Source organism: Vulpes lagopus, chromosome 12 (assembly GCF_018345385.1).
Source record: "Vulpes lagopus strain Blue_001 chromosome 12, ASM1834538v1, whole genome shotgun sequence".
In the NCBI taxonomy this organism is placed as follows: Eukaryota; Metazoa; Chordata; class Mammalia; order Carnivora; family Canidae; genus Vulpes; species Vulpes lagopus.
Genome location: NC_054835.1, coordinates 61,203,897 through 61,231,518, shown reverse-complemented (window position 1 = coordinate 61,231,518; position 27,622 = coordinate 61,203,897). Strand labels below are relative to the sequence as shown.

Genomic DNA, 27,622 nt, shown 5'->3' with positions numbered 1-27,622 from the left:
GGCTCCCGCAGGACGTCAGGGCACCCGGCCCGGCACCCGCGGCTCAGGCTGCTCCGGCGTCCGACCCGCACGAGCCTCGCCCAGCCCGGCATGGGCCCGGCCTCCCCTGGCGACACAACCATCCCGGTGCCCCACCTCGTCGCACTTCGGCCCTGGGCTCCGGCCTCCACGGGGACCTGCAGACCCCGACCTGTCCGAGCCCGAGCTGGGCCCCGCAGCGCCGCAACCGGCGGCCCCTGCCCTCCCCTGCGACGCAAGGGACCTCGGCTGCTCGGCCGTGAGGTTGGGAGGCGCGGACACAAACCCCGTTACCCTGCTGGCACAGGCACGACACCCCCACGGGCCCCAAAGACAGAGGCCTACGCATACCCTAAACCTTCGTGCTTCTGTTTCAATTTTTAAAAAAGATCCGGGCGGGGGGGGGGGGGGACAAGCAGGGGAGCAGCAGAGGCCGAGGGAGCCGGGGCCAAGGCCAGGACCCCGGGATCACGGCCTGAGCCGCGGGCAGACACTCAAGCAACTGAGCCACCCAGGTGCCCCTGCGCTATTTTCAATGAATTTTGATTTGGGGGAGGGAACTGCGTGCTCTCAAAATACCAAATTACTTTCAGTAATTACTTTGGTTTTGTTTCTTGTAGAAAAGAAAATACAGCTGGAATTCCTATATTAGGATTAGTATAGGACTCATCATGGGCCCCAGGGCAGGCTGGCTCTAGGTTGTAGCTCTTAGTGTTCTTGTGTTTTCTTTTTTTTTTCCCTCTGAATATGCTATTTAGACACATCTCAGAAGAAATGACCTAGTTAACATATTTAAATAATCTAGTTTTGCCAAAACGGAGCAATATATACCAAACACACATCCTAACAGGACGTTCACGGCAGTTCTCTTTACGCTGAAAACACGATAAAATGATTAAGTTGTCGCATTTTGGTTTTGTAAAACCAGGAAACTTACAAACTAACAAGCCTACTCAATGAATAATAAATCGTTCAAAAATACAGGCTTTTTAAGGTGAAATATACCTAGTTTACAGGTTAGTTCTTATGAGCATATGAGGTAAAGAATGATTTAAGTTGACAAAACATCAGGAAATAAAACTAGCAAGTGAACTGCTCTTACTTACAGATGACGTTTATTAAGGAAAAATCATCCTGAAGGACCAGGACCATCTTCATCAGCCAGCAAATCAGATGAAATACAATAGAATATAAAGAAAAACTTTCTTTTCCATAAAACCAGAGTCTAGGAATGCTATTAAGTTAATGCGAATATAAAGGCTGCCAGACCAATCTTCTATATAAATACCTCCCAAATTTCCATTTCAGACACAGGGATGAGGGATTTAGGGGAGACGATCTTTGAATCAACATTTTACCTTCAATTCTTCGCTTCACTGACTCTGACAGTTTGGTAAATTGGGGGTGGGGGTGGGGGGTCATTGTGTTTAAAAGAAATGCCAAAGTTTGACAAATGCAATCTAGGAAAGACAGTATGAATTCTAAGTGCCTTGCGATTTTCTGTAGTTCCCTGATTTCTACCTCAAAAAGTTATCAGATTTAAAACTGAAGTCATTTCCTGTAGATGGTATAATTTTAGCAAAAAGCATCTTCCAAATTATGAGATAATTAAGGTAACACTAAAACCATAAACCCAGAATTCGAGTCTGATGCCATTTTGTTATTCTGGGTTATCTGGTGTGTGGGTAGGAGGCTGTATGCAGAGATTAACTCTGTTTTTGAAGAAAAAAAAAAAAAAACTTGAAAATTTTCCAGTCTAATCCTCTGTATCTTCAGTACATTTCAGGAAGCTCCCTCTCTGGAATTGGGTGTCATCGGCCACTGGGATGGTCCACTTCGAAATAGGTCTCCATCCCTCATCCCACCAACTGCCATCGCCCACAGAAGGTGCCCCCTCGGACAGCTCGGGGCCGGGGCTCCAGCTGAGCAGAGCTGCACCCTCCGCAGAGCTGGAAGTCCAGCTCGGTGCCCGCGGGAGTCACAGGGCCGGACCGCCCTCCTCACTGCCCAACGTTACTTTTGCAACTCTTCTACCCCAGAAGCTATTTCCCTTAAAAATATTAAGATTACAATGCTTAAATGTTCAAGCGCTATCCATCAGGTCAAGACTTAAAGGAGAAGCATTAATTTGGAAAAACATAAAAATAAAAAACCTGAACTAGAGATTTTCTTATTTTTAAAGAAAGAGACTCAAATTCCCTGGTTTTAAAATTCAAATTTGACTCCAGTTTAAGAGGAGGAAAAAAAAAGAGTGAAGACAGCTTACATTTCCTGATTCCACAGAAATACTCAAATTCATAGATACTGCTATACATCTTTATGTCAAATTTTGTTGAACTTTACAGTATCAGTGCAGAACAGAAATGGAGAAAGACAGAAACATAAGCCTTCTATTGTTACTTAAGAATAAGTATGACCTCAATCAAAATCAGATTAAAAAACTCAACTATCAGGATTGGCTTCTTTTAGGGAATCCTTAAAAAAACCTACCACTTAGTATAACTTCTGCACACCAACTCTGACTTTTTTTCTAAATGAGTTCATTCCTCTCGTGTAGCTATGTGAAAATTTTCAGAGTAATTTCACGGGGAGGAAATTGGATACAATTTGGTCCCTTCCCATATGGCAGTGACAGAGACTAACAAATGGGAAGTGGGAAGGGGAGGGAAGAAGACAAAAGAAGTAGAGAGTGGAGTATAATGGGTAAAAAACAGTTTAAAAAAAAAAAACCACAAAGGAAGGGTAAAGAATTTGAAACCATAACAGGATCAAATTATGTGTGTACCTAACAATTTTATATCTTCAAAAATAAAATGAGAATGTAATTTCACTTAAAATGTACAACATGCAAAGTACTCTATAACGGTAAAAAAATGTACCCCAATATAAATTTTCGTAATTTTCCAATAAATGGCATTTCTGGATCAAATAATTACCATTATAAACCCTTTAGTCAAATGTTTATTTTTTTTGCTTCCAGCATTACAATTTGCTGTGATTCATAAACTTCAATCTAAGTAAGTTTTTAGACACTGACCTCCTACAAATTAGTTAAGTCTTTAGGTCCAACACTTATCGAGCCAAGACCTCCCCCAGCCACCACTCGCCTGGACAATGCTCACTGCCCCCGAATGATTTAAAGTGCATATGAGTTGCTTTGATGAATGGAAACACAGCTGTAGTTTTGCACTAAATTTTCCATTACTGAACTGTATGTTTTTTTCACCTTGATACCTTATGATCACTAGAAAGCTACTCACATGTGTAGCCATATATTATGTTAAATGCCCATTTATAACTGCGAGAAATTCACATTATAGACACGCTATTGACTATGATATTATACAAAATCATGACCACAAAGTTTCTGCATAAGAGATTTACTTCTCTTTCTCTTAAAGAATATCCCACAGTTCAGATTTACATGAGTAGTGCCTTTTTAAATAAATTAAAAATAAAATGCTGTCCTGTCTGTAAAATTATAAATATTTCTAGCCCATTTTACAGGATGTTAAAATGCTTATAAATGCATTATCTCCTAGTAAATACACACTATGGCACTGAAGCCAGTTCAAAAACAAAAACAAAAAAGCAGCTATCAAATTGGCTTATGGAAACATATAGGGTTATTCAGTATCTCCTACACGGGAAAAATTAAACTAAATAAAGAAAAAAGGCTAAGGAGAGAGAAGAAATTTTACAAAATGGCAACTACTGTAACCTAAAAGAGTGAACTGACATGTCTTTCTTCAATTCAGTAAGTAAAACATTTCTGGAATGAACATTTATGGGTAACTAGGTTGGAAGAGGGTTCCTCTTAGTGCTCAGGGCACAATTATGTAGAAATAATTTCCATATTCTATACGAAAAAAACAGAATGTTTAGAAACCAAGATTTAGCCAGAATGTTCAAGACTGGCAGGTTTTGATGGAGTGAAATCTGCAGTGGTCATAAATTAAAAATCGTAATCCTATGGATGATTATTTTTACCAATGTGAAGACAGGAAACATGATTGCAAAGTACAAGACACCCTGACAGGGTAAGATGAAAAATTATGAACAAGTTAAATAAAGTGTTCCCTATTGAAACATAAAAACATGATCTCCCAATTGATTCAACTTGTAATGTCTCTTAGAAGCAGGAAGTAGTATTTAGTTCTGTAGACTGAACTGCCCTTCACATGAAGTATTTCCTCCATCTTAAAAAAAACACCGCTTCTGAATGGCATGGACTCCTTCGGTGTGGGAGAGCAGGCTCGCCGAACTTGTTTCCACGGCTTCCTCAAAGTGATTCCATCAAATCTATAGTATCTCCAAATCTACATGTCGAACTTCGGGATTTCGTTTCTAGAAGGAAAGATCACCACCATGTTATTCATAGCAAAACAGATTTTTGTTTCCTTTTATTCCTTTAGATCACACTAAAGTCATGGAAAACATAAGGTCAAACAATTTCATGGTAGCGTATTAGTGGATAAAAATCAACAGATGAATATTATTCGCTATAAACAAGAGGGTAAGCAGCCCTACCTCCCTGATTTTGTTCATATGTTCATTAATATAATAATGGAGTAAGAATCTCATACGTGCCAAACATCGCAAAGTCCTGGAAACACCCTCATTTGTGGTAAAAAGAAAATCACTGCAAGACAATAATAATCAGGGCAGCCCAGGTGGCTCAGCAGTTTAGCGCCGCCTTTGGCCCAGGGCGCGATCCTGGAGCCCTGGGATCGAGTCCCACGTCGGGCTCCCTGCTTGGAGCCTGCTTCTCCCTCTGCCTGTGGCTCTGCCTCTCTGTGTGCCTCTCTCATGAATAAATAAATAAAATCATTAAAAAAAAGACAATACTAATAATCAAAAAAATAAATGGATACTCACTTATTGTATATACCTTACAGCAACCCATATAGTTTTGGGCCAGGCTAGAAAGTGGATTATTAAATAAGACTGTTCCTGACTTTGGGGACTCAGTTTAGGCAGGGAGCTAAGTATACCAATAATCATCTATGAGATACAGCATTAGAGCTAATAATAACACGAGTTAACATTTAAGGAGCAGATCAAGTCCCGCATCAGGCTCCCTGCAAGGAGCCTGCTTCACCCTCTGCCTGTGTCTCTGACTCTCATGAATAAATAAAATCTTAAAAAAAAAATAAAAATAAAAATGAGCATTTGCTCTGTGTCAAGTCCTGTGCTTAAGTAAGGGACTTCACATGCACATGCATGTTTTAAAATCCTCTAATAACTTGGGGCACCTGGGTGGCTCAGGTGGTTAAGCATCTGCCTTCGGCTCAGGTCATGAACCCAGGGTCCTGGGATCAAGCCCCGCATGAGCTCCCTGCTCAGAGGGGAGTCTGCTTCTCCCTCTCCCTCTGCCCATCCCCCCACCCCCTTGTTCATGCTTGCTCTGTCACTCTCTCAAATAAATAAATAAAATCTTTAAAAAAAATTCTCTAATAACTCAATCATTTCCATTTCACATATGAGAAGACTGAAGTTTGAAGAAATTAACCAACCTGCCCAAAGTTACGTATCTAGAACTGATGAAGCCAGGATAGATCCCAAGCTCCTAACTATTACAATGTCCTATAAGGCTAATTCTGGGAACAAAAATGTCAGATCTACGGACTCCTGAGGTCCAGCAAGACTTCACTGAGGATACAATAGCTATACAAGGCTTGAAAGTAGTGAGTTTTCCAGAGATGATGATGAAAAGGACCCAGACAGAAGGAGCATGCGCGGTTGGGGAGCCTGAGAAGTACGCACTGGCAGTACGGTGTAGTGAGTCACAGAAGTTGCAAAAAGGACAGGATTAGTAACGAGGCTGGAAAGGCAAGCAGGAACCAAGTTGTGAAAAAATTTAAATGCTTGTTTAAGGAACTTCAAGTCAAAAACAACAGAAAGTATCTTTATTACATGCCTACCCTGCACCAGGCACCGGGTACACAACAACATACAGGAAACAAGCAGTCCCTGCCTTGGATGAACTTTTTTGTCTAGTGAGGAAACGCAGGCAGGTAAGCAGGAAATTTTAACAGCCCACTACTTAGAGAGCAAGGTAAAGGTCTTGGGATTTTATCTGTATGGGTACAAAACGGAGGGACACCTAACTCACTCACTTATTACACTCTGTGTAATAAGATGTAATACAAAGACACTGTGAAAATGGAGGGCAGAGAGAACACACAAAACTAACTATATAACTAATCCAGATCTATCAAAGAGGAAATAAAGAACATTTAAGTCTGGAGAAGCAGTTTAAGACTTTCATATAGAAATATGGCAGTAAATATAAACAAAATACTAAAAATGCTTATCTGTGAGCAGAAGGATTGAGGAGGGTGAGGCAAGTGACACTTCTGTTGCTAAGCTTTTCAGTTGTTTGACCTCACCCATTTTGTGTGTTATTTGATAAAAATTGTAAAAATAGGGGTGCCTGACTGGCTCAGTTGGAAGAGCATGTGTGACTCGATCTTAAGTTCAAGCCCCATGTTGGATGTAGAGATTACTTAAATAAATTAATATTACATAAATGGATAAAGAAATCAATATGGGGAAAAAACTCTTCTAAGAGATTCTGATAATCGGCCAGGATTAGTAATACCTAACTTAAAAAATAAAAGATAATATCCTAGGGAGGGCACCTGGGTGCTCAGGTCATGATGGAATAATCCCGGGATCAAGGCCCATGTCAGGCTCTGTGCTCAGCGGGAAGCCTGTTTCTCCCCCTCCCTTAGCCCCTCCTCACTCATGCTCACTCTCTCACTCTCTCTCAAATAAATAAAATCTAAAAACATCCTACGAACATTTGTATATTCCTCGCCTGGGTGGCTCAGCGGTTGAGCATCTGCCTTCAGCCCAGGGTGTGACCCTGGGGTCCCGGGATCGAGTCCCGCATCAGGCTCCCCACAGGGAGCCTGCTTCTCCCTCTGCCTGTGTCTTTGTCTCTTTCTGTGTCTCTCGTGAATAAATAAATATATAAAATCTTTAAAGGAATTTTTTTTTTTTAGATTTTTTATTTATTTATTCATAGAGACACAGCTAGAGAGAGGCAGAGACACAGGCAGAGGCAGAAGCAGGCACCATGCAGGGAGCCTGATGTGGGACTTGATCCCAGGTCTCCAGGATCACGCCCTGGGCTGCAGGCGGCGCTAAACCGCTATGCCACCGGGGCTGCCCTTTAAAGGAATTCAATTATTAAGATGAAAATATGATGTAATACTGGAGTTTAGCTCCAGCTAGAGCATTCTATCTACTGAGTGTGCACCGAGATTTTTCTTATTAGTTTCGTTCAAGTATACCTGGGGGTGCTTTCCTCTTGGATCCTAATGCAAGAATGGCCAGGGGACCCCCAAACATGGGGGTACATTCTTTTTTCTCAATGTTCTCATTACCTTAAACTATGTGCTCCATCTAGAATTCCCTAAATTCAGTACAGAATAAACAAAGATTTCCTCAAACAGAAACAAAACTGAATTTTATTTTCCCTTTCTAATTCTCCCTAACCCATCCCAATATGACTTGAAAAGTTTAGCTATTAATAGAAAATCTGAAATTATTCTCTAAAAAAAAAAAACTATATAACAAATGTGTACCAATAAAAATTTAGTCTCAAGAAAAAAACTAAACAGTTGATTGTGTTTTAAGATCAAGTTTTTAGAGAGAAAACCATCAAATCCCTAAAACGTAATGTGCCAAATACAAAGAAGAAACACACAAAATATTTGAATATATAAAAAAGAAAGCATCAATATCCTTAGATTTCAATGTTTAGTACCTAACAAGAGATCACGTGCATAGCAGAAACTGAATCAATATTGTTAATAGAATTAAAAATCAATTAACTGGCATTCAACTTATAATTTTCATTCATTTGTTTAATACTTACTCTTTTTATGATTTTATTTATTTGACAGAGAGAGAGCAAGCACAAGCAGGGGGAGCAGCAGAGGAAGGAGAAGCAGGCTCCCGCTGAGCAGGGAGCCCGATGTGGGGCTTGACATCACGTCCTGAGCTACCAAGAGTCAGATGCCCAACGGACTGTGCTACCCAGGCGCCCCTCAACAAATACTTATTGTTTCAAACATTTACAGACAAATTTATTTCAAAACTCACTATGGACAGGTAACCACACCGTGATTTACTTTGCAATACTACAGACTCAAGAAAATGCTACAGGAGGATGCAATTCAAGAAGCAAAAGACAGAGTAAAGAGCAGGACATTTAACTGGAATACTGCTCATTAGGAATTTGCAAATACTACAGCATCTTCCCACTGAATTAATTCTCAACAGAATTATTGCCTCCCAAACAAAAAACTACTTGGAGGAACATGAGAAGGGTCTATCAACAGACTGAAATATAGAAGTAGAACCAAAATGTTTTAATTAACAGTTCAAAGAACTTCAAAATAAGACAAAATATATTTCACATTTATAATATGGGACTTCATAAATTCGCTTCCATTATTTTTTATGTTTTTACATAGAACTATCCAAGTTATAGATTTTATGCCAAAAATACTACCTAGTCTCAAAATTAGATCAATGGCATTACTTAACAGAGATGGCTATACTGCTAAATTTTATCACTGAGTGTGATCTTCCAAAGTAATTCAATAATTATTAAATTTAAACTTAGAAGGCAACCATGCTAGAGTACTTTTTAAAAAGAAGGGGATACACCAAAATTTAAGTTTTCAAAAGAAAATCAGCTGATTTTCGTAACAAGAAAAAAGAATCACATTCATGCACTCTCTTGGTTTGGTGCCTCAACAATGAAGAACTTTTCCTCTAAGATAAATTAAGCCTTATTACCTTAGAGAGGTTTCTAACCTGAGAATATGGGTTAAACTTTGCTTCCTGGTTTAAAGATTTAAAATTCAAAAACACGTATGAATTAGTTATCCTTTAAAGGTTTAACAGCTTCTAATTAAAGCACAAAGTTAGCTAAACAAAACAATAATCTTATCTGATTGTGATAAGAGTAAATATAAGAATGACCAATTTGTTAACTTATATCTGGCTTCTGACTTACTGTTTCTATTCCAGAGTAAAGCTAAGGGGCATCTGGGTGGCTCAGGGGTTGAGCGTCTGCCTCTGGCCCAGGGCGTGACCCTGGGGTCCCGGGATTGAGTCCCACATCAGGTTCCCCCGCAGGGAGCCTGCTTCTCCCTCTGCCTGTGTCTCTGCCTCTCTGTGTGTCTCATGAATGAATAAATAAAATCTTAAAAAAATAAAGGGGGAGCTGCAGAGGGAGGGGGAGAAGCAGGCTCCCTACTGAAAAGGGAGCCCAATGTGGGGCTCGATCCCAGGACTCTGGGATCAAGAGCTAAGCTGAAGGCAGCCACTTACTTAACAGACTGAGCTACCCAAGGGCCCCTTCTAGGAATCTTCTTAAATGAACAAAATGAATCTGTTACTTCAAGGAAAACAACATTTGTTGCTAATGGCAAAATGCAAGGTTTCAAATGAAAATCAGAATGCTGAAAAACTTGTATCTACTACCATGACCCTGACAACTTCCCAATACTTAGAAGCATATCACCATTTGAAAGATGGGCATAAGCTCAGTGTATTAGTATTTTCCAAATGACCAAATCATAACAATCTGGAATCATGTATGGCTTAAAAGATCCAACATAAAAAGACAATGGATTTTAAAGCACCAATGTACAGTAGATAATTAATCCTACCTACAGAGAGGTCTGGCCTTGCCCCTTGGCCACTGGGAAGTGATCCCTAGGTCCTTGGAATGTCCTGATAATTCTGTCTTTATCTTTGGCCACACAGTATATGCTATATATCCAGGAGGGACTAGAGACTTAAAGTGTCACTTTTTCTTAGGAAAGGCTAGAGGTGAAAGGCTGGCCACCATCAACAAAATCTCTGGACATCAAGGCTCAGTTAAGCTTCCCTGGTTGGCAATACTCTGTGCAAACTGTCACATATCATAGCCAGGAAAATAACAGTGTCCATGACTCCAAGGGGAGAGGACAACTGAAATTTTTGTCTGGAACTCTGTCCTATGCACCTCTTCCCTTGGCTAGTTTTAATCTGTATCTTTTCATTGTAATAAATCATAACCATGAGTATAAAAAGCATTCAGTGGGGGCACATGGGTGGTGCAGCAGGTCAAGTGCCCGACTCTGGTTTTGGCTCTGGTCATGACCTGAAGATCTTAAGATCAAGCCCTGCGTTGGGCTCTGTGCTCAGTGTAGAGTCTGCTTAGGATTCTCTCTCCCTCTCCCCCTACGCCCCTCCTGCTTATGCTCTCTCTCTCTCTAAATAATCTTTTTAAAAGTAAATAAATAAAAGTATTCAATGAGTTTTGTGAGTCCTTTTTGTGAATTATCAAACCTGAGGGTAAAATGAGGAACCACTTGAAATTTGCAACTGGCGTCAGAAATGAGGGTGATCTTGTGGACTGTGCCCCCTAACTTCACACCAATGTATAAAGCACCAATGAGCATGTGAAAAGTTCTCTGATATAGTTTCAGATTCCATATTACAACTAAGCTTTAAGAGGCTACCAGTTGTTAGTATTGATGTACTATCCAAAGAAAATATCACAATTATCTGAAAAGGCTATAAGGATACTTTTAAAGATTCCTCCCTTTTCTTTCTATATCCATCAATCAAAACAATATATGTCAACAGAATGAATGCAGAAGCAAATATGGGAATCTAGCGGTCCTACATTTTGGCAAAAATGTAAAACAATACCACTGTTTTCACTCCCCCCCCCCCCCATTTTGGAAACTATAGTTACTTTCACTAAAATGTTATTTATATTAACATGTAATAGTTTATTATAGTTCTTAAACAAATATTTTTAAAACCCTCAGCTTTGTGATTTAGTAAATATCAATAAATATTAATTAAAATAAATAAAAGCTCTTTGGGTCCTGAATAATTCTTAAGAATATAAAGAATCTTAAGATGAAAATATTTGAGAATTGCTCATCTACAAACTTGAAAAGCATGTTGTCAACTATAATATTAACATAAACAAAATCATATTATTTGAAGTGCTTCTATTAATCTGGTACCTAGAGTCCAAAAGAAAAATAATAAGTACTAACAAAAATGCTTTCTTTCAACTTTTGTGATTTCCCTTCAACTTTTAACAAAACTAACAAATGGTCAACATCAACTAAAGAAAATACATTGCCTTCAACAAGCTATGTATGTTACAGATCATTTATAAGTTTTATTTATTGCAAAAACTTGAATTCAAGAGTCAATAAATGACAATCTGAGAACACTAAGATATTCTTAAAGATAGTCCTATCAGGTAATATTTCAGTAAAATCAGGTAATATTTCAGTAAAAAACCAATAGGCTCCAACTGAACAAATCTCCAACTGAACAGAAGCAAAAAAGAGAACACAAATTAATGACAGATGGAGTAAAACGAAGATGTATGTATATGTTCAAGGTCACATTGGTTTTTCAAACTTCTGAAGAGAATCTAGTTTCCCTTTCACCTTTTTCTAGAAACTTTCAAAATGCTTATTTCAAAACAAAAAATCTTTGACTACTTTAGAAACTAAGCAAGCAGTGTAGAATAGTGGTTGAAAAAAGAGAATTTGGAATTGACCAATGAAGGTTGAAATCCCAAACCCTTACTTTCTTGAGTAAATCACCCAACTTCTCTAACCCAGTGATTTTTCCTGCTCACAACGACCAGTCATGCACCATGAGGTTACTGAGAAGATAAACATACACCTGTGATATAATCAGCATAGTGACACAGACACAGTACTCAAGAAAACAGCTGGCATTATGATTATTATGAATATATCTTACTTTCAGTTCCTTCTCAAGTCTATCTACTTCAGCTCCTAAAGTGTCAATAATATTTTCTCCATGTTTAAGCATGAAGGTCTCTAGTTCTTCAGGAGTTTTCACTTCTTGAATTTCCTATAAAGAAAATGATAGCAGGAAGACAAAATAACTTTTTAAAAAATCATAGTAGTACACTGATGATTTCTTTTAAAAAATTATAACACCATTAAGTCTAATGAAAACTTCCATGCTATAGGTGATGGACCACTTCTGAAAAAAATTTAATTTGACAAGAAATTAAGTATAATACTTTACAGAGATAGCATTACAAAATTAGTAGGAAAAGAACAGACTATTCATAAGTTGTGCCAGGGCAATTATTTTTCTACAGGAAAAAAAAGATTAAACCCCTAGTTAGATCATTAAACAAACAAACAAAAAAATTCTTTAAGTGAAATAAAAAAAAATTCAGGGTAGAAAACCACAAAACTTTTAGAAAAAAAAGGAGACTATTTTTATGATACTGGAATAAGGAAGTATTTCTCAAGCAAGATAATAAAAAAGCCTTGAGAAAAAAATTATAAATTGGACATAAAGTCAAACACACTAACCTTCTGTATAACAACAAAGTGAAATGGTAAATCACAAACTAGTAAAAGATATTTGCATATACACAACTGAGGAAGGATTAGTGCAATATATTAAAAATAAAATGTTTATTAATTTGCCAAAATAACAGAAATTAAATAAACAAGCAAGTAGAGGAAATCCCAATGGTCAATAAATTTCAATGCTTGCTAACTTCACTACTGCTACCAGGGGAAAGAGAAATCATAATTAAATACAAGTTGTAATTTTCATATCAATTGTAACGACAAAAATTTCAAAACTGTCAATATAATGCAATCAAATAAGAATGTGAAGCAAGGGATCCCTGGGTGGCGCAGCGGTTTGGCGCCTGCCTTTGGCCCAGGGCGCGATCCTGGAGACCCGGGATCGAATCCCACATCGGGCTCCCGGTGCATGGACCCTGCTTCTCCCTCTGCCTGTGTCTCTGCCTCTCTCTCTCTCTCTGTGACTATCATAAATAAATAAAAATTAAAAAAAAAAAAAAAAAAAAGAATGTGAAGCAAGAGAAACTTTGATGTAAAGACAGTGGAAATTAAATTGACACACTTTGGTGAAAAATTTGCCAATATCTAAGGAAGCTGAAGGTAGGTTTGTTTTGTTTTGTTTTCAGGTAAGCTCCACACGCAGCACGGAGCCCAATACGGGGCCTGAACTCACGACGCTGAGATCGAGACCTGAGTGGAAATCAAGAGTTGGACAGTTAACCGCCAGCCACTCATGGCCTCAGGTTGACTCTACAGCCCAATTATTTTATATCTAGCTGTACAGTACCCTAAATATGTTCTTACATATTTGAACAAGGAAATACACGAGAATGCCATTGTGGACATAAATGCCCATCAAATGAAGACTGGATAAAAACACTGCATTATATTCATGGGAGATTATCATGTACAATTAAAATAAACTAGAATATTAATATATGCTAATATATTAGAAGTTACTATGAACACATGTATGTGTGTATATGTTAACATGGAGGAATCTCAAAACCATGCTGCTAACCCAAGAGAGGAAATCGATGGTATGATACCATTTACATCAATTTTTAAATATCTAAAATGCTACTATATACTATGCTAAGAAAAGTCTGATGAAAGGTATGAAAACTGAATGAAGGGGCGCCCAGGGTGGTTCAGTCAGTTAAGCAACTGCCTAAGGCTCAGGTCATGATCCCAGGATCCTGGGATCGAGCCTCACATCTGGCTCCCCGCTCAGCGGAGAGTCTGCTTCTCCCTCTCCTCACCTCTCTTGCTATCTCTGGCACTATCTCTGTCTCTCATAAACAAATAAACCAACAAATAAATAGTGTTTTAAAAACTGAATGGAAATGACAACACTAAATTCAAGACAATTTTTAGTCGTAGGGATGGAGGAAGAAGAATGGGACCTAGAAGGGGGAGAACAAGGGCTTCATCTGTTTTTTAACAACTTATTTCCTTTTTCAAGATCCTAAGCAAAGATAGTAGACTAAAATGTTAAAATTTGACAAAGGCAAGTGGTAACCTTTGCAGTGTTCATTATATTATCTTCTAAAATAATATAGTTTGCTCCTCTGCTGTCTCCTCCCACCTATTCTACAGCAAATAAAACGGTCTCTCTCCAATTTTGGAACCCTAAGAAGTTGAAAGCCTAACTGACTTTAAGACCTGTAAAAGTTTCTTTTTATTTACTTAAAAAGTTAGTTTTTCTAACCCTTGACTATTTAAGAAAACAGTGAGTATATAAACTTACCTGTAGCATTTGGTCAAAATCTTGTTTCTCCAAATATGATCTTGTAACAACTCGTCCATCAAAATCTACTTCTGCCTTAAATCTTACTTTCCCTAATCCCAGATCTGTGGCTTTAACATCATGAATTGCTCTGCAATCAATAACAATGCACATAAATTTATATACGCTATGCACACATATACATTTTAATGTTACAAAGTACAGAATTTTTATTTTTTTCCCCATCAGTGATGAAAATACACCAAGACGGGTTTCAGTATTCACCATTAAGTGCCATCTATAAATATCCAAACAAACGTCCATTTAGATATTTTTGTATAATGCCGAAGATGCAAACTTAATATATATTATTTTATGGTTTGTATATACATGAATTATATAGTTTGTGGATTAAAAAATCAACTCTAAATCTCTTTTCCACAATGTTGTCATATTGTCTTATAATCCTTTTTTCCTTTTTTAAAAAGTTTCTTTAAAAGCCTTCATACACATCTGTAAAGTACTCTATTGGAATGAAGTTAATAACAACTACCTAAAAGGATTTGATATGGTAAATAATAACCAACACATACATAAAATGTTTCACATGGAAGCAACTACATGGCAGGCATTTAATGAATGGAATTCAGAATGTAGATAAGTTGGCACCTTTACTTTACAGATTATAAAACTGTCCCAGAGGGGCCTAAGCGACTTGCCTATGGTAATTCAGCTAGTCCACAGCAGACGCAGGACTCCCCTCCAGATCTTTAGACACTCAAACCCAGTGGTTTTATTATTTATTTTTATTTATTATTATTATTTATTATTATACCATTCCGTCTCCCAGAAAGGGAAGCAGATGTTCTAGGGTTGTAACTGCTTTTCACCTCTTCTGCCCTAACCCTCAGCAATCAATCTTCTGTAGAAAACCACTGAGAAATTCTATTCTATGATAACCACTATTAACATCTTTTCTTTATGGGATATATAAAATAAAAAACACTCTGAATCCTGGGAATATAGAAAGCTTTAGGAAAACAAACATAAACGAGACTCCAAATACTCAAAACATCCGACCCTAGTTTCTGAGTGATCCTAAGCAAGTTACTAAATACTGAGTCTAAAATTCTTTAGCCATAGCACTATAGACGCATCTTTATCAACTAGGATAAAAATAAAAATGATTTAATAAAGTTATATATGCGCAAAATGAAACAAAACTTGTCCAGGCTGGCAAGAAGCTATACACTTTTTTTCTTTTTAAAAAAGTGTATCTGCCTTAGTCCTAACAAAATACAAACTTCATTATTTTACCAATACTGAATTGCAGTAAATGCAAATATTCACATACTGTTTCCTTATGTTCTTATACATAAGTAACTGCAGATAGAAAAGTGTTTGTAATAAGCTGCTTCTCTGCTACAGCTCCTGAAGACCCTACCTCCTGCCCTCAAACCCTCATGCAATCCCCTCTCTGTGAATGTGGGCTAGAGCTAAGGGCTTGTAACCAAGGGAACATGGCAAAGTGAGGAACTATCATTTCTAAGATTAGATGACGAATCTGTGACTTTACTGTGCACGCTAGGAGGAAGTAAGCTGCCATGTTGGAGAAGCCTGTGCCGTAAGGAACCAAATCCTGTCAACAATTACGGGAGCAGGCTTAGAAGCAGATCCCTCCCCAGGACACGCCTCTGGTCCCAACCAACACATTGACTGCAGTCATGACCTGAGCTAAAGGCAGATGCTTAACCGACTGAGCCACCCAGGCGCCCAAATAACCTTCTAAATAACCAGTGCCCAAAGGAGAAATCAAAAGTGAAATCAGATAATACTTTGGAATGAATGAAAATGAAGATACAACATACCAAACTGTATAGGACACAGTGAAAGTAATAGAGGGTAATTTCTAACTATAAAAGCCTACTTTAAAAAAAAAAAATATCAAATGAAAAACTTAAACTACCATCTTAAGATACTGGAAAGAAAAGCAAGCTACACCTAAAGCATGCAGAAGAAAGGAAATAATATAGATCAGAGCAGAAATTGATGAAATAGAGAAAAAACCAAAATCAAACTAAAAGCTGGTTTTCTGAAAAGATCAAAACTGACAAACCTTTAGCTAGACTGGCCAAGAAAAAAGGAGAGAAGACAAATTACTAGAGTCAGAAGTGAAAGAAATATTACCACCAACCCTAAAGAAACAGAAAGGATTATAAAGGAAAATTAGGAACAGTTCTATGCCAACAAATTAGATAACTTTTAGAACTGATGCACAAATTCCTAGAAAAACATAAAACTATTGAAACTGACTTGAGAAGAAACAATCTGAAGGGACCTGTAACAAGTAAACAGGTAGAGTAAGTATTCAAAAAACTACCCACACAGAAAAGCCCATGCCCAGAGAACACTGCTGGCCAATTCTACCAAACATTAAAAGAAGAAATAATACCAATTCTTCACAAGCTTTTCTAAAAAATTGAAGAGAAGACTTCCCAACTCATTCTGTATTGTCAATATTACCTTCATACCAAAACCAGACCAAGGTATTAACGAGGAAAGGATATTAACATGGATTAATCAAGTACTAAGTCTAATAATACTGATTCTAATGACACTCAACTTATAATCTAGATCTAGCTAGGTATTTTTCCAAATTAAAAATGTAAGGTTTGGGGATCCCTGGGTGGCGCAGCGGTTTGGCGCCTGCCTTTGGCCCGGGGCGCGATCCTGGAGACCCGGGATCGAATCCCACATCGGGCTCCCGGTGCATGGAGCCTGCTTCTCCCTCTGCCTGTGTCTCTGCCTCTCTCTCTCTCTCTGTGACTATCATAAATAAAAAATAAAATAAAATAAAATAAAAATTTAAAAAAAAAATGTAAGGTTTGGAATATAAATCTAGTAAAATTTACTCATTTGTTTTACTGATTCAGATATACAGGTCATTATTAAAAGATTTAACTTAGATTCTGGTTATAAGGGGGTGCCTGAGTGTCTGAGTCTGTTAAAAGCATTCCACTCTTGATTTTGGCTCCGGTCACGATCTCAGGGCTGTGGGATCATGCCCCAAGGCAGGCTCCATGCTCAGTGGGAAGTCTGCTTGAGATTCTTTCCCTCTGCCCATCCCCCAACTTGTATTTTCTATAAATAAATAAATATTTTTTTAAAAAAAGATATGGTTATAACACAGAAGAAAAACGCATTCTTCTAAAGTTCAACATACATATATAGCTAGTAGGAAATTGAGATTTTTAAAGGCTTACTCCTTCCATATCACTCTGAAGCTTGAATTTCACTAAAAAGTACTAATTAGAACGCTGTATCTCTTTCGATTACCCCTTAAGTCCTCAGTTCTTCTTCTTTTTTTTAAAGTAAACTCTACCCCTAATGGGGGGCTTGGAACTCACAACTCAGAGATTAAGAGTTGCATACTCTACTGACTGAGCCAGCCAGGCTCCCCGTCAAGTTTTTCATCTTTATATCATTTAAAAGATAAAGACTATAAGGAAAAACTTTTAAAATAAACTAAAACAAGAAGTCTATTTTCAAAAGGAGTATAAATAATATTCAATTTGGTAATCACTCCCTCATTGAATAAAAATCTTCTTAAATTTAACATAGCAATTTGTAATTATAATACAAATATAGGGAAAATATAAATATGAAGGTTCCACATACGTACTTCTACATTAAGGAGACAACTGCTTACAAACTTCTGTTCCCATTCTATCATCTAATTGTTCCTTATTCTAAAAATTAAAGATACACAGAATTTAGAAGAAAACAGGGTGTTTCCTAAATGCTTTCACTTGTTTTCTTACAAGGTTGCAAGTCTGAAAAGTCATAGATTAAAAACTTCTATCTAAAGGCTAGGGAACTACACACCCTTTTGGAAGTATTTATAAAGCAAGCATTTCTATTTCATAATATATTTTTGTAAACTTTAGCACCATCATTGGAATAAGCTGACCTTACTGATGGGTCGTTCTCCAGGAGTTCAGTAAGCCGCTGCACTTGTTCTGGCTGGATGGATCGCCCTAAGAGTGCTTCTGTGTTAGTGTAGATGAGGAATGCTGAGACCATGCCTAGTAACGTGCCCACACCCAAAGAACCTAGGCTGTCATACAGCGGATTACCTAAATAAAGCACAGAAGTCAAAAAATTAACATTTTCTATTATTTCAGTCAGCTTTAATGAGAAAAAAACCAGAATTACTAAAGCAAAGGACCTGAAATTCCTTCCTTTCTTTTAATGACCTTCTCCTAATAGGTTTACTATACTACACCAAAATGGGAATGCTACAATATGCTTCACATTATATAGGAGTATTATGTGGTTTAAGTATTTAGGATCTATTTCTTGATTCTGGTCATTACATGAGTGAGGGTTCTAGATCATTTTAGATTAAAGATGACATATACATACTAATAATATAATAGAATCCATTTCTTTTTGATATATCAGCTCTTTTCCTGTCCATACAGACAACACTGTGAGATCAAAAACTGAATAAAATAACCACATTTTGTCCCTTATTCTTATCAAGGTTCTGTGAGAGAATTAAGCCATACAAAAAATGATATGGATCATTCTTTTCATTCAACCAAGGATGATACATAGCTAGTACCATTCTAGATACAAAGGAGAGAGGTTAGTTGGATGCATGCTACAGGTACCTTAGAACAGTGGTTCTCAAAGTACAATTCCTTAATCAGCAGCATCAGCATCGCTCGAGAACTTGGTAAAAATCAAGTTCTTAGACCTCACCTAAGACTTTGAATCAGAAAGCCCAGAGTTGGGACCAGCATTCTCGGTCTTCCCAAACCCTCCAGGTGATTCTGATTCTAAAGTCTGCCTCAGGTTGTTAGTTTTGATTTTTGTTTTTCTTTTTAAGATTTTATTTATTTATTTGAGAGAGCAAGGGTGAGCAGAAGAGAGAGAACACAATTGAGGAGGGGTAGGGGGGAGAAGCAGACTCGCCACTGAGCAGGGAGCCTGACTTGGGGGGGGGGGGGGGGAGGCCTTGCTCCCAGGACTCCAGAATCATGATCTGAGCCGTAGGCAGATGCTTAACCCACTGAGCCAACCAGGTGCCCAGACTGTTAGGTCTTAATCCTCTCCCAGAACCAATGAGAAGAGCTGATTTATTATCTTTGAATGTGTAGGTTAATATTTATAAAACAGACATCAATAGATTTTAAATTTTATAATAAATTTTACATACAAGACTTTTAGAATTCTTTTTATTCTAAAGATCAAATGTCAATATTAAATTTACCTTTCTTAATGCTTGATAAAACATACATTTTACTTAAAAAAAAGTCAATTTACATACTAGTTTTATTAACATTTAGTCAGAATATAGCACTAAAAAAGTAAAGCGACTAAATCTGTACTAAAGTATTAAAAATGGGGGATCCAAAAAAAAAAAAAAAATGGGGGATCCCTGGGTGGCGCAGCGGTTTGGCGCCTGCCTTTGGCCCAGGGCGCGATCCTGGAGACCCGGGATCGAATCCCACATCAGGCTCCCGGTGCATGGAGCCTGCTTCTCCCTCTGCCTGTGTCTCTGCCTCTCTCTCTCTCTCTCTGTATGACTATCATAAATAAATAAAAATTAAAAAAATAAAAATAAAAATAAAGTATTAAAAATGATCCGTTTGTAAAGTGTAATCTACTAGGAGGTTTGTAATTACACAGCTCAAAATCAAATACTGTTCTTTGAAACTTCAAATTTATCTAATTATTTAAAAGTATACATGTATAAATAATCCTACAGAAATCACAGAAATATTATTTGCAAAATATTTCTTGGAATGTTATTCAATTTAAATGAATTAATTTAGCTGATTAAATAAAACAATGTGAAACTCTTAACACAAAAATTTATCTAAGTTTGGGACACCTTGGTGGATCATTCAGTTAAGTGCCTGCTGCCTTCGGCCCAGGTCATGATCCCAGAGTCCTGGGAGCAAGCCCCATGTCAGGCTCCCTGCTCAGTGAGGAGTCTGCTTCTCCCTATGCCCCTCTCCGACTTGTTCTCTCTGCCTCTCTCTCTCCTCCTCTTCCCTCCCTTCATAAAAAATAAGTGAACAAATCTTTAAAAATATATAAATAAAAATTTAAAAATTCACATAAGTTTGACTATTTTTATTATACAAAAGAAAATATTCTATTAAAAGCTGACTTAAAAAAAAATAAATAAATAAAAGCTGACTTATTCATCAAATGACACTTAAAATTTTGCCAATAATTTGTCTAAGAAATGTCTAAAATGGTAAGGTCAATTAGAAAAACAATCAGAACTTTGAGAAATATTTTGGATCACAGTGAACCTCAGAGAAGGCTGGTTTAGTCTTAAGATGTAATTTAAAATGATAAATAAATAGATAGATAAATAGATAGATTAGATAGATAGAGACCCATTCATATTTCAAGTATTTTAAGAACCACTGTAGAACTGTGGAAGCTCATCACCTAAAATTATTTCAAATGTACAAAGCAAATGGATAAGCATGGAAGAATTTCCATTCCAAGAGAATTCCAACCTCAGAAATGGAGATCTTTTCATACTACAAGGTCTTCAAAATAATGAACTAGCTACCAAAATGAGGATAAGAGCAACTAGAGAGTCCAGGAAACAGGAAAGTGACAGCAGTTATTGTTGGCCCTAGCAGTGAAAGACAAATGAACAAGAGCTACAATATGTATTTACAACTTTAGAGTTTATTAAAGTTCTCTTCCATTTATTATCTTAATAAATCTGCATGGTCACTAGGCCAAACAGCAATACTAAGCTCAGAGTAGCTGCATAATTTATTAAGCCACAGCTAGAAAGGTTTAGCACATTAGAAATGCTCTAACAGGGGATCCCTGGGTGGCGCAGCGGTTTGGCGCCTGCCTTTGGCCCAGGGCGCGATCCTGGAGACCCGGGATCGAATCCCACATCGGGCTCCCGGTGCATGGAGCCTGCTTCTCCCTCTGCCTGTGTCTCTGCCTCTCTCTCTCTCTCTCTGTGACTATCATAAATAAATAAATTAAAAAAAAAAAAAAAAAAAAAAAAGAAATGCTCTAACAACAGCCTACTTTATCTTAAACTAAGAGAAAATTTCTGAGAGAGAACTCTGAAGACTTTTAACTGTCTTATCTGTCTTACACAAATAAATGGTTAGTATGAAATTAGTATTTAACAATCTACTGGTTTAAAATTATTCAAAGATACAAAAGAAAATGCCCACATATTAGAGAGTTAAAGTAGTCCAAATAAATCACCCATAATTTAAGAAATATTTACCTGTTATAGAAGTAAGGCCCATACAGGTAGCTGCTATGGTCACTCCCAAGACTGCTGCAGTATCCTCCAGCAATATAACATTTGTACTAGGATCTCGACTTTCCATTACTTAATCATTAGGATAGAGACAAGAAAAGAAACTTTCTCAAATTCTAATTTGATACTATCAGGTAACATTTTAACAAGTATCCACTTAAAATTAAGATACAAATTAAGATTAAAAAATGTATGAGATCCTGATTTTAAAAATCTTGTTCAATGTAAACATAATTTATTGGTTTAAACGTTGACAGTAATTTAAAGTCAAATTACTAAAAAAAATAAAGTCAAATTACTTTCTCTAGTTATATAAGCATATACAAAAATACTCTAATTCACTTAAGTTAAAATTCAAATATAAAGTATTCATGTTCATATCACACGTTTCTCTTTTTTATTTATTTATTTTTCATTTCTCTTTTTAAAAGAGATGATATATAATATAAGAGACACACAGGGAAGACTTTGACATATATTTTGTACACCCCTAAAAGGAAAAAGCAATAGTACTGGGCAATTTTCGAAAACAAAGGAGATGAAGTAAGACACCTATTTTCTAAGATACATACCATACTTATAAAATGACATTCCTTTAGCCCGAGCACTTCTACGAAGTTCATTTACAGCAACAAGAAGCGTTGCTGAAAGAAAAGCATTCATATCAGCAAGAAAAAAACTTTATGCCTCCAAATTTTAAAGATGGCATCTCAAAATAAATAGGAACGACACTTTTAATGCCAGGGTTGTCAATTAAGAAAAGTTCTGTATTAACTGGTCATTATCAAGACTCCAATTATCATGACAATACAAGGAATCCCTATTTCTAAATAATAATAATTTATAGGACGCCTGGATGGCTCCGCGGTTGGGCATCTGCCTTCGGATCACGGTATGATCCCAGGATCCGGGGTTGAGTCCCACATCGGGCTCCCTCCACGTAGCCTGCTTCTCTCTCTGCCTGTGTTCCTGCCTCTGTGTCTCTCATGAAAAAATAAATAAATCCAAAAAAACAAAACAAAAACCACAGTAATTTAAGTATCATTACCACAACCTTAATGACCGTAATTTATTGGACAGCAACTAGCTAGCTGGCAGGCACCACAAGCACAATCACGTTTGATCCTCCCAACCTTCTGAGGCAGGTAGTATCAGCACCATCTTACAGACTCTCAAAGATGAAGGGAACACTATGCATAGCAAATGACAATGTACTAGAATAAGTATACTACGGATCTAGCAATGAGTTAGGCAGTTTCCTGCATGAGGTAGCACTTCTCTACTACAGCTGAAACTTGAGGAAACTGAACTATTTTATTGCAAAGAGTCAGCCTTTCATGATTAACACTACTAAAACCTGATTTTTATTAATTTATTCTTTATTTTTTAAAAGATTTTATTTATTTATTTACTTATGAGAGACACAGAGAGAAAATGGCAGAGACAGAGGCAGAGGGAGAAGCAGGCTCCATACAGGGAGCCCGACGTGGGGCCTGATCCTGGGACCTCAGGACCACGACCCAAGCCGAAGGCATACGCTCAATCATTGAGCCACCTGGGCGTCATTTATTTTTTTTTAAAAAGATTTTAGGGATAGGGAAAAGAAGCAGGCTCCCCACTGAGCAGGGAGCCCAATGTGGGGCTCAATCCCGGGACCCTGAGATCATCACCTAAGCTGAAGGTAGTCACTTAACTGACTTGAGCCTCGCGGGCACCCCACTAAAACCGGATTTTTAAAAACTCAATATATAGTTATGTTTTCACACTCCATTCCAAATATTCTGAGTGTTATGATTAAGACACTCAAGAACAAAAAAAACAGCTTTTCTCTTGCCCCCATCCATTATAGTAATAACCACAGTTCATTATACAAAGAATTTTCTCACTCAAAGTAGATTTCTATTTCTACAGTTTCTCTTTAATCAGTGGAATTTAGCAATTTATAAAAATGGACTGAATATATATTACTAAATTAAGAATAAAGAGATACTGTAACAGTACATACCTCCTTCGGATGCTAATGATCCCGCTAAAATACAATATGCCTAGAAAATAAATATTAAAGTGTAAGTTCATATTTTTTAGAGAATCATAATGATTCATGCATAAAGTTTATAATGTTTAAAATGGAAACATAAATTCAAATCCTAGCCAGATAAGGACACAGCTCAAATGAGGGCAATGAAATAGTGTATCTTCATAAAAGGAAAAACATAAAAGTTAAAAATTTGATAATCATCTCATTTTTTAATACTTAGAAGAGTAATCTATCTATAGAATGTTGTAACATGACCTAAGTTAAATCCATGATATAAAAGATGAAAAAATTAGTTTAAAAATGTTCTCAAGTTCAAAATGCACACAAAACATTTGAAATCTGGGGTGTGGATACCAGGACGCAGTTAGATCCACACTCATACCCACATAATTTCTGGATTTTCTTCAGATGCCCAGTACCAACCCTGGTTCAGAAAGATAAGCAGTTATAAACAGTGATCAATTTGGGAGAGGGGAATTACATCACCCTCCTTGCAGTACCAGGACACACTTGAATTAAATAAAGATTCACAAAAAAAATTTAAACCAAGAGATAACCTTGCAATACAAATTTTTAGAAATTTAAATGAAATTCAAACCAAACATTTATAGAATTTTCTGCATTACCTTTTTGAACCACAGACTTCCCTGAAATAGAAGTTTAGAAATTTTTGAACCTAGTCTGATACTCTTAAAATTCTGTTAAGGAAACTGAAATGTCCAAAGGCTATGTGATTTACTTCAGTACATAGAAATGATACCAGGGTAAGAACTAGAATATGTGTTTTCCAGTCTCAATTCGAGGCTGTCTCCATTGAATCTTACTGCCAACCTAAAGCATAATTAAAAGTTGCTAAACTGCCCAATAACTTTTTTAATCCTCTTTCCTGAAAGGATTTAACACCCAATAAAGGGAAACCACATATATCAGCCAAAGATTCCAATACCTAATAAACATAAATTAGTCTATGGTACACTGAATCTATGATTTATTAATAATAGTCATAGTCTGATGTAACCTCATTTAGTTGCAAAAGACAGAAGAGCTTCTAGAAGCTTTTTTTTCTTCCTTAAATAGGCTCCACACCCAGCAATTATCAAGATTGACCCTGAGATCAAGACCTGAGCTGAGATCAGGAGTCAGATGCTTAACCAACTAGCCACCCAGGCACCCCAAGGTTCTACAATCCTTAAAACTTAAACACAATTGAAAATTTAACTAATTTTCATTAACCACTTAGTCTCTGTAAAGTAATACAATACAAATCAGATGAATGCTAGACAAATGAGGTATCTATAAAGTGGCTGAAACTTTTCAGAATGGAAGAAAAGATGTTAAATGAGACTCATTCCAATTGAGAACAAATTAAACTGTAAGTATTCCCACATCCCAAAATGAGGTGCTGTGCCATCTCTTCAGGGACAGAGAATGCCTCAGCCTGGCTTTACAACTCCTCACTCCACACCCACTAACCCATGAGGAAGAGCTAATGTTAAGGCCAAAAGTGAAGATTTCTTTGGAGAAAGCTATTAAGCTGCTAAGATTGCTCAGAAAGCTGGATGTGGATCCCTAGTGTTTAGAGACTACACTGAACTACATCTAATGCACATGTAAAAATAAATTTATTGGCAAGTCTTACAGATATTGATTGTGTCAACAGAGTAGATGATTATGTTTGGGGAAAAAAAACTGCACTCTCACTGAGAAGGTATTAAAGATGTCTGTTTTTTTTTTTTTGTTTTTTTGTTTTTTTTTTTTTGGTTTTTTTTTGTTTTTTTTTTTAAAGATGTCTGTTTTAACACACAGAGCCAAACCACAGAATTCTGAGAAGTCTTTTGCAAAGAGTTCAACTCCTAATGAGTAGGATTTTGAAAAGAGATCAACTGCCCAAAGAGTCTTCTCGAAAATCCAAGGCAACCTCAGCAGAAAGAGTCTGGAACTACACCATAAGATGCAGAAGCCAAGGGGGGGGATGCCACATGACCAATCTGCGCTTGTCAAGGGAGTCAGAGTGGCTACACCGGGTAATCTCCAAGAAGTTTCCATGAGAGAAAAGGACAGCTTTAAGTATTTACAAAAAGGCCAGAGGAAACCAATGCAAGATGATGCTGGTGCCAGTAAAATAGTACTTTTCTGCCCTCAATCCCCACTTCTGATGCTGCCAGAGGCAACTTCAGGAGTAGGAAAGAAGGGCCGAAGCCCTAGATAGGAAAATATAGAAGGTGACCGTTCTCTCATCTTCTCATTCCCCCAGTACAGGCTTCCTATCGACATGAGGAGAAAAAAAAAAACAAAACTTTAAATGCAGCAATTCCAAACTATGACTATCTTGTAGCACTGGATATTTTAATTACTGACAGATTATTCTTGGGACTAAAAATGAACAGAGATCTTCTTGTTCAATATAACGAGAAATTAATGAAACTGTCCAAGATTTTAAGCAAGGAATCAGTACTTAATGACTATACCTACAGGGGTACTCCTTTAAAAATAATAATAATAATATTTTAAAGTAATCTCTAAAACATGAGGGGCTCGAAATCACAACCCTGAGATCAACCAACTGGGTTGTCCAGGTACCTCAGTACCTACAGATACCCTTGTTCAATATCACTGAATCATATGCATCTAGAGGTCATGTCTAGTCATGTTCTAAAACGCACAACTACAGGTACATAACTCTGTATTACAGTAAAAAAGGTATGTTAGTCCCCTTCTTTAAAATCAATATGACAAAGACATTCATTGTACTTAAATCATTATCTTATATTATGTGAAAACTGAGGGGGAAAAAAAAAAAGATTACCCATAGAAGGGATTCCATTGGTTGAGGATTAAGCAATCCCATGATTCCGTGGTACCAAGATAATCCTGCACCCATCATGAAAATACCAACACCACTAATTAGTGAAGCAATATAGCGCATATTTGAAAATCCGTACCTGAAAAATAAAAAAAGATAATACGGTTTACAGGAAATAAAAATTGTTTTAAAATACACGTTGAATAAGTCAATGAAAAAGAAAACCAAAAACTTCTTACAATATAAAAATTTTTATGGTTTTATATTTAAGTAAAATGCAAGGACCAAACTTAAATCTAATCAGAAAATCATAAAGTGAAAAAACTGCACGATCTTTGAAAATATATATAAAAACAGAGTGATATGACTGAACTCATGTATTTTTAATCCCTTTTCCATATAGTCTGTTTTGATTAAATAGAGGCAATTTGCTATTATGTACCACAAATATGGATAAAATTAATCTTTTTAAAATGCATTCAGATGTTTAATGAAGAGGTTGACATTTAAATTTTCCTGTAATGCAGCTTTTAGCTGAATATTTGGTCTTCTTGAACTGCCAATCAGTGATTTCTATTACCTATAAGGTGATGTTGGATACTTGGGGCTGGTTCTGAATAGTTTGCACACAGCAACTAACTACCATTATTAGGACTAGGAGCTTCAGTTTTCTGGGTGCTTTTATGGCAATTAAAAAAACACTTATTTTTTTAAGAATCTTGGTCACTGTGTATTATTTTGTATTATTGTATGTATCAATAAAATACTGAGTTTTAAGCAGCTCAAAACACAACATACTATACGAGAAAAGGAATCACACGTTAATAAAAATATTTCCTGGGAAATTTACTCCCAAAGCCAAACTCTATGGCACCCTTCTGGCAGAAGCAAATTTAAACAATAGATCTTAATTAAAACTGTTCTTTCATTATTTTTGCAAATATGTAGTGATCTTGCCATGGGGAATTCTCAGTTTATAGATGTGACAATGCTTTATCAGCTTTATTTAGAAAATTTACTTTTTCTAAATTTACCTCAACTACTGTAAGATATACATATTTCTTTCAGTTAAAGTAATTTAAGATCTAAAAAAAAAAAAATAAAAAAAAAATAAAGTAATTTAAGATCTAAATTAAAGTGCTATTACTTTCCTTCTATGTGTGTTCAAAAAACCGTAGGGTTCTTACTAAAAATTTTTAACTATGTAGATCTTCACTGTCCCATATTAGTCATCAGCCACATAAAGCTATTTAAATTCAAATTAATTAAAACAATAAAAATTTAAATGTAACTCTTCACACTA

At 36.7% G+C, this 27,622-nt stretch overlaps 1 protein-coding gene across 1 annotated transcript in view; it reads right to left on the bottom strand.

Annotated features, from left to right (window-relative positions):
• Positions 1-1,116: 1,116 nt before the first annotated feature.
• SLC30A9 (solute carrier family 30 member 9) overlaps positions 1,117-27,622 on the bottom strand; it is an 80,920-nt gene continuing 54,414 nt past the window's right edge. Inside the window, exons 11-18 of the mRNA XM_041725141.1 lie at positions 26,323-26,458; positions 23,484-23,523; positions 22,051-22,122; positions 21,443-21,550; positions 18,122-18,287; positions 14,173-14,302; positions 11,830-11,943; positions 1,117-4,365 (exon numbers count right to left, since the gene is read on the bottom strand). Coding sequence (XP_041581075.1) covers positions 4,321-4,365; positions 11,830-11,943; positions 14,173-14,302; positions 18,122-18,287; positions 21,443-21,550; positions 22,051-22,122; positions 23,484-23,523; positions 26,323-26,458 — 811 coding nt within the window. The 3' untranslated portion in view covers positions 1,117-4,320. The remainder of the gene's footprint in view (positions 4,366-11,829; positions 11,944-14,172; positions 14,303-18,121; positions 18,288-21,442; positions 21,551-22,050; positions 22,123-23,483; positions 23,524-26,322; positions 26,459-27,622) is intronic.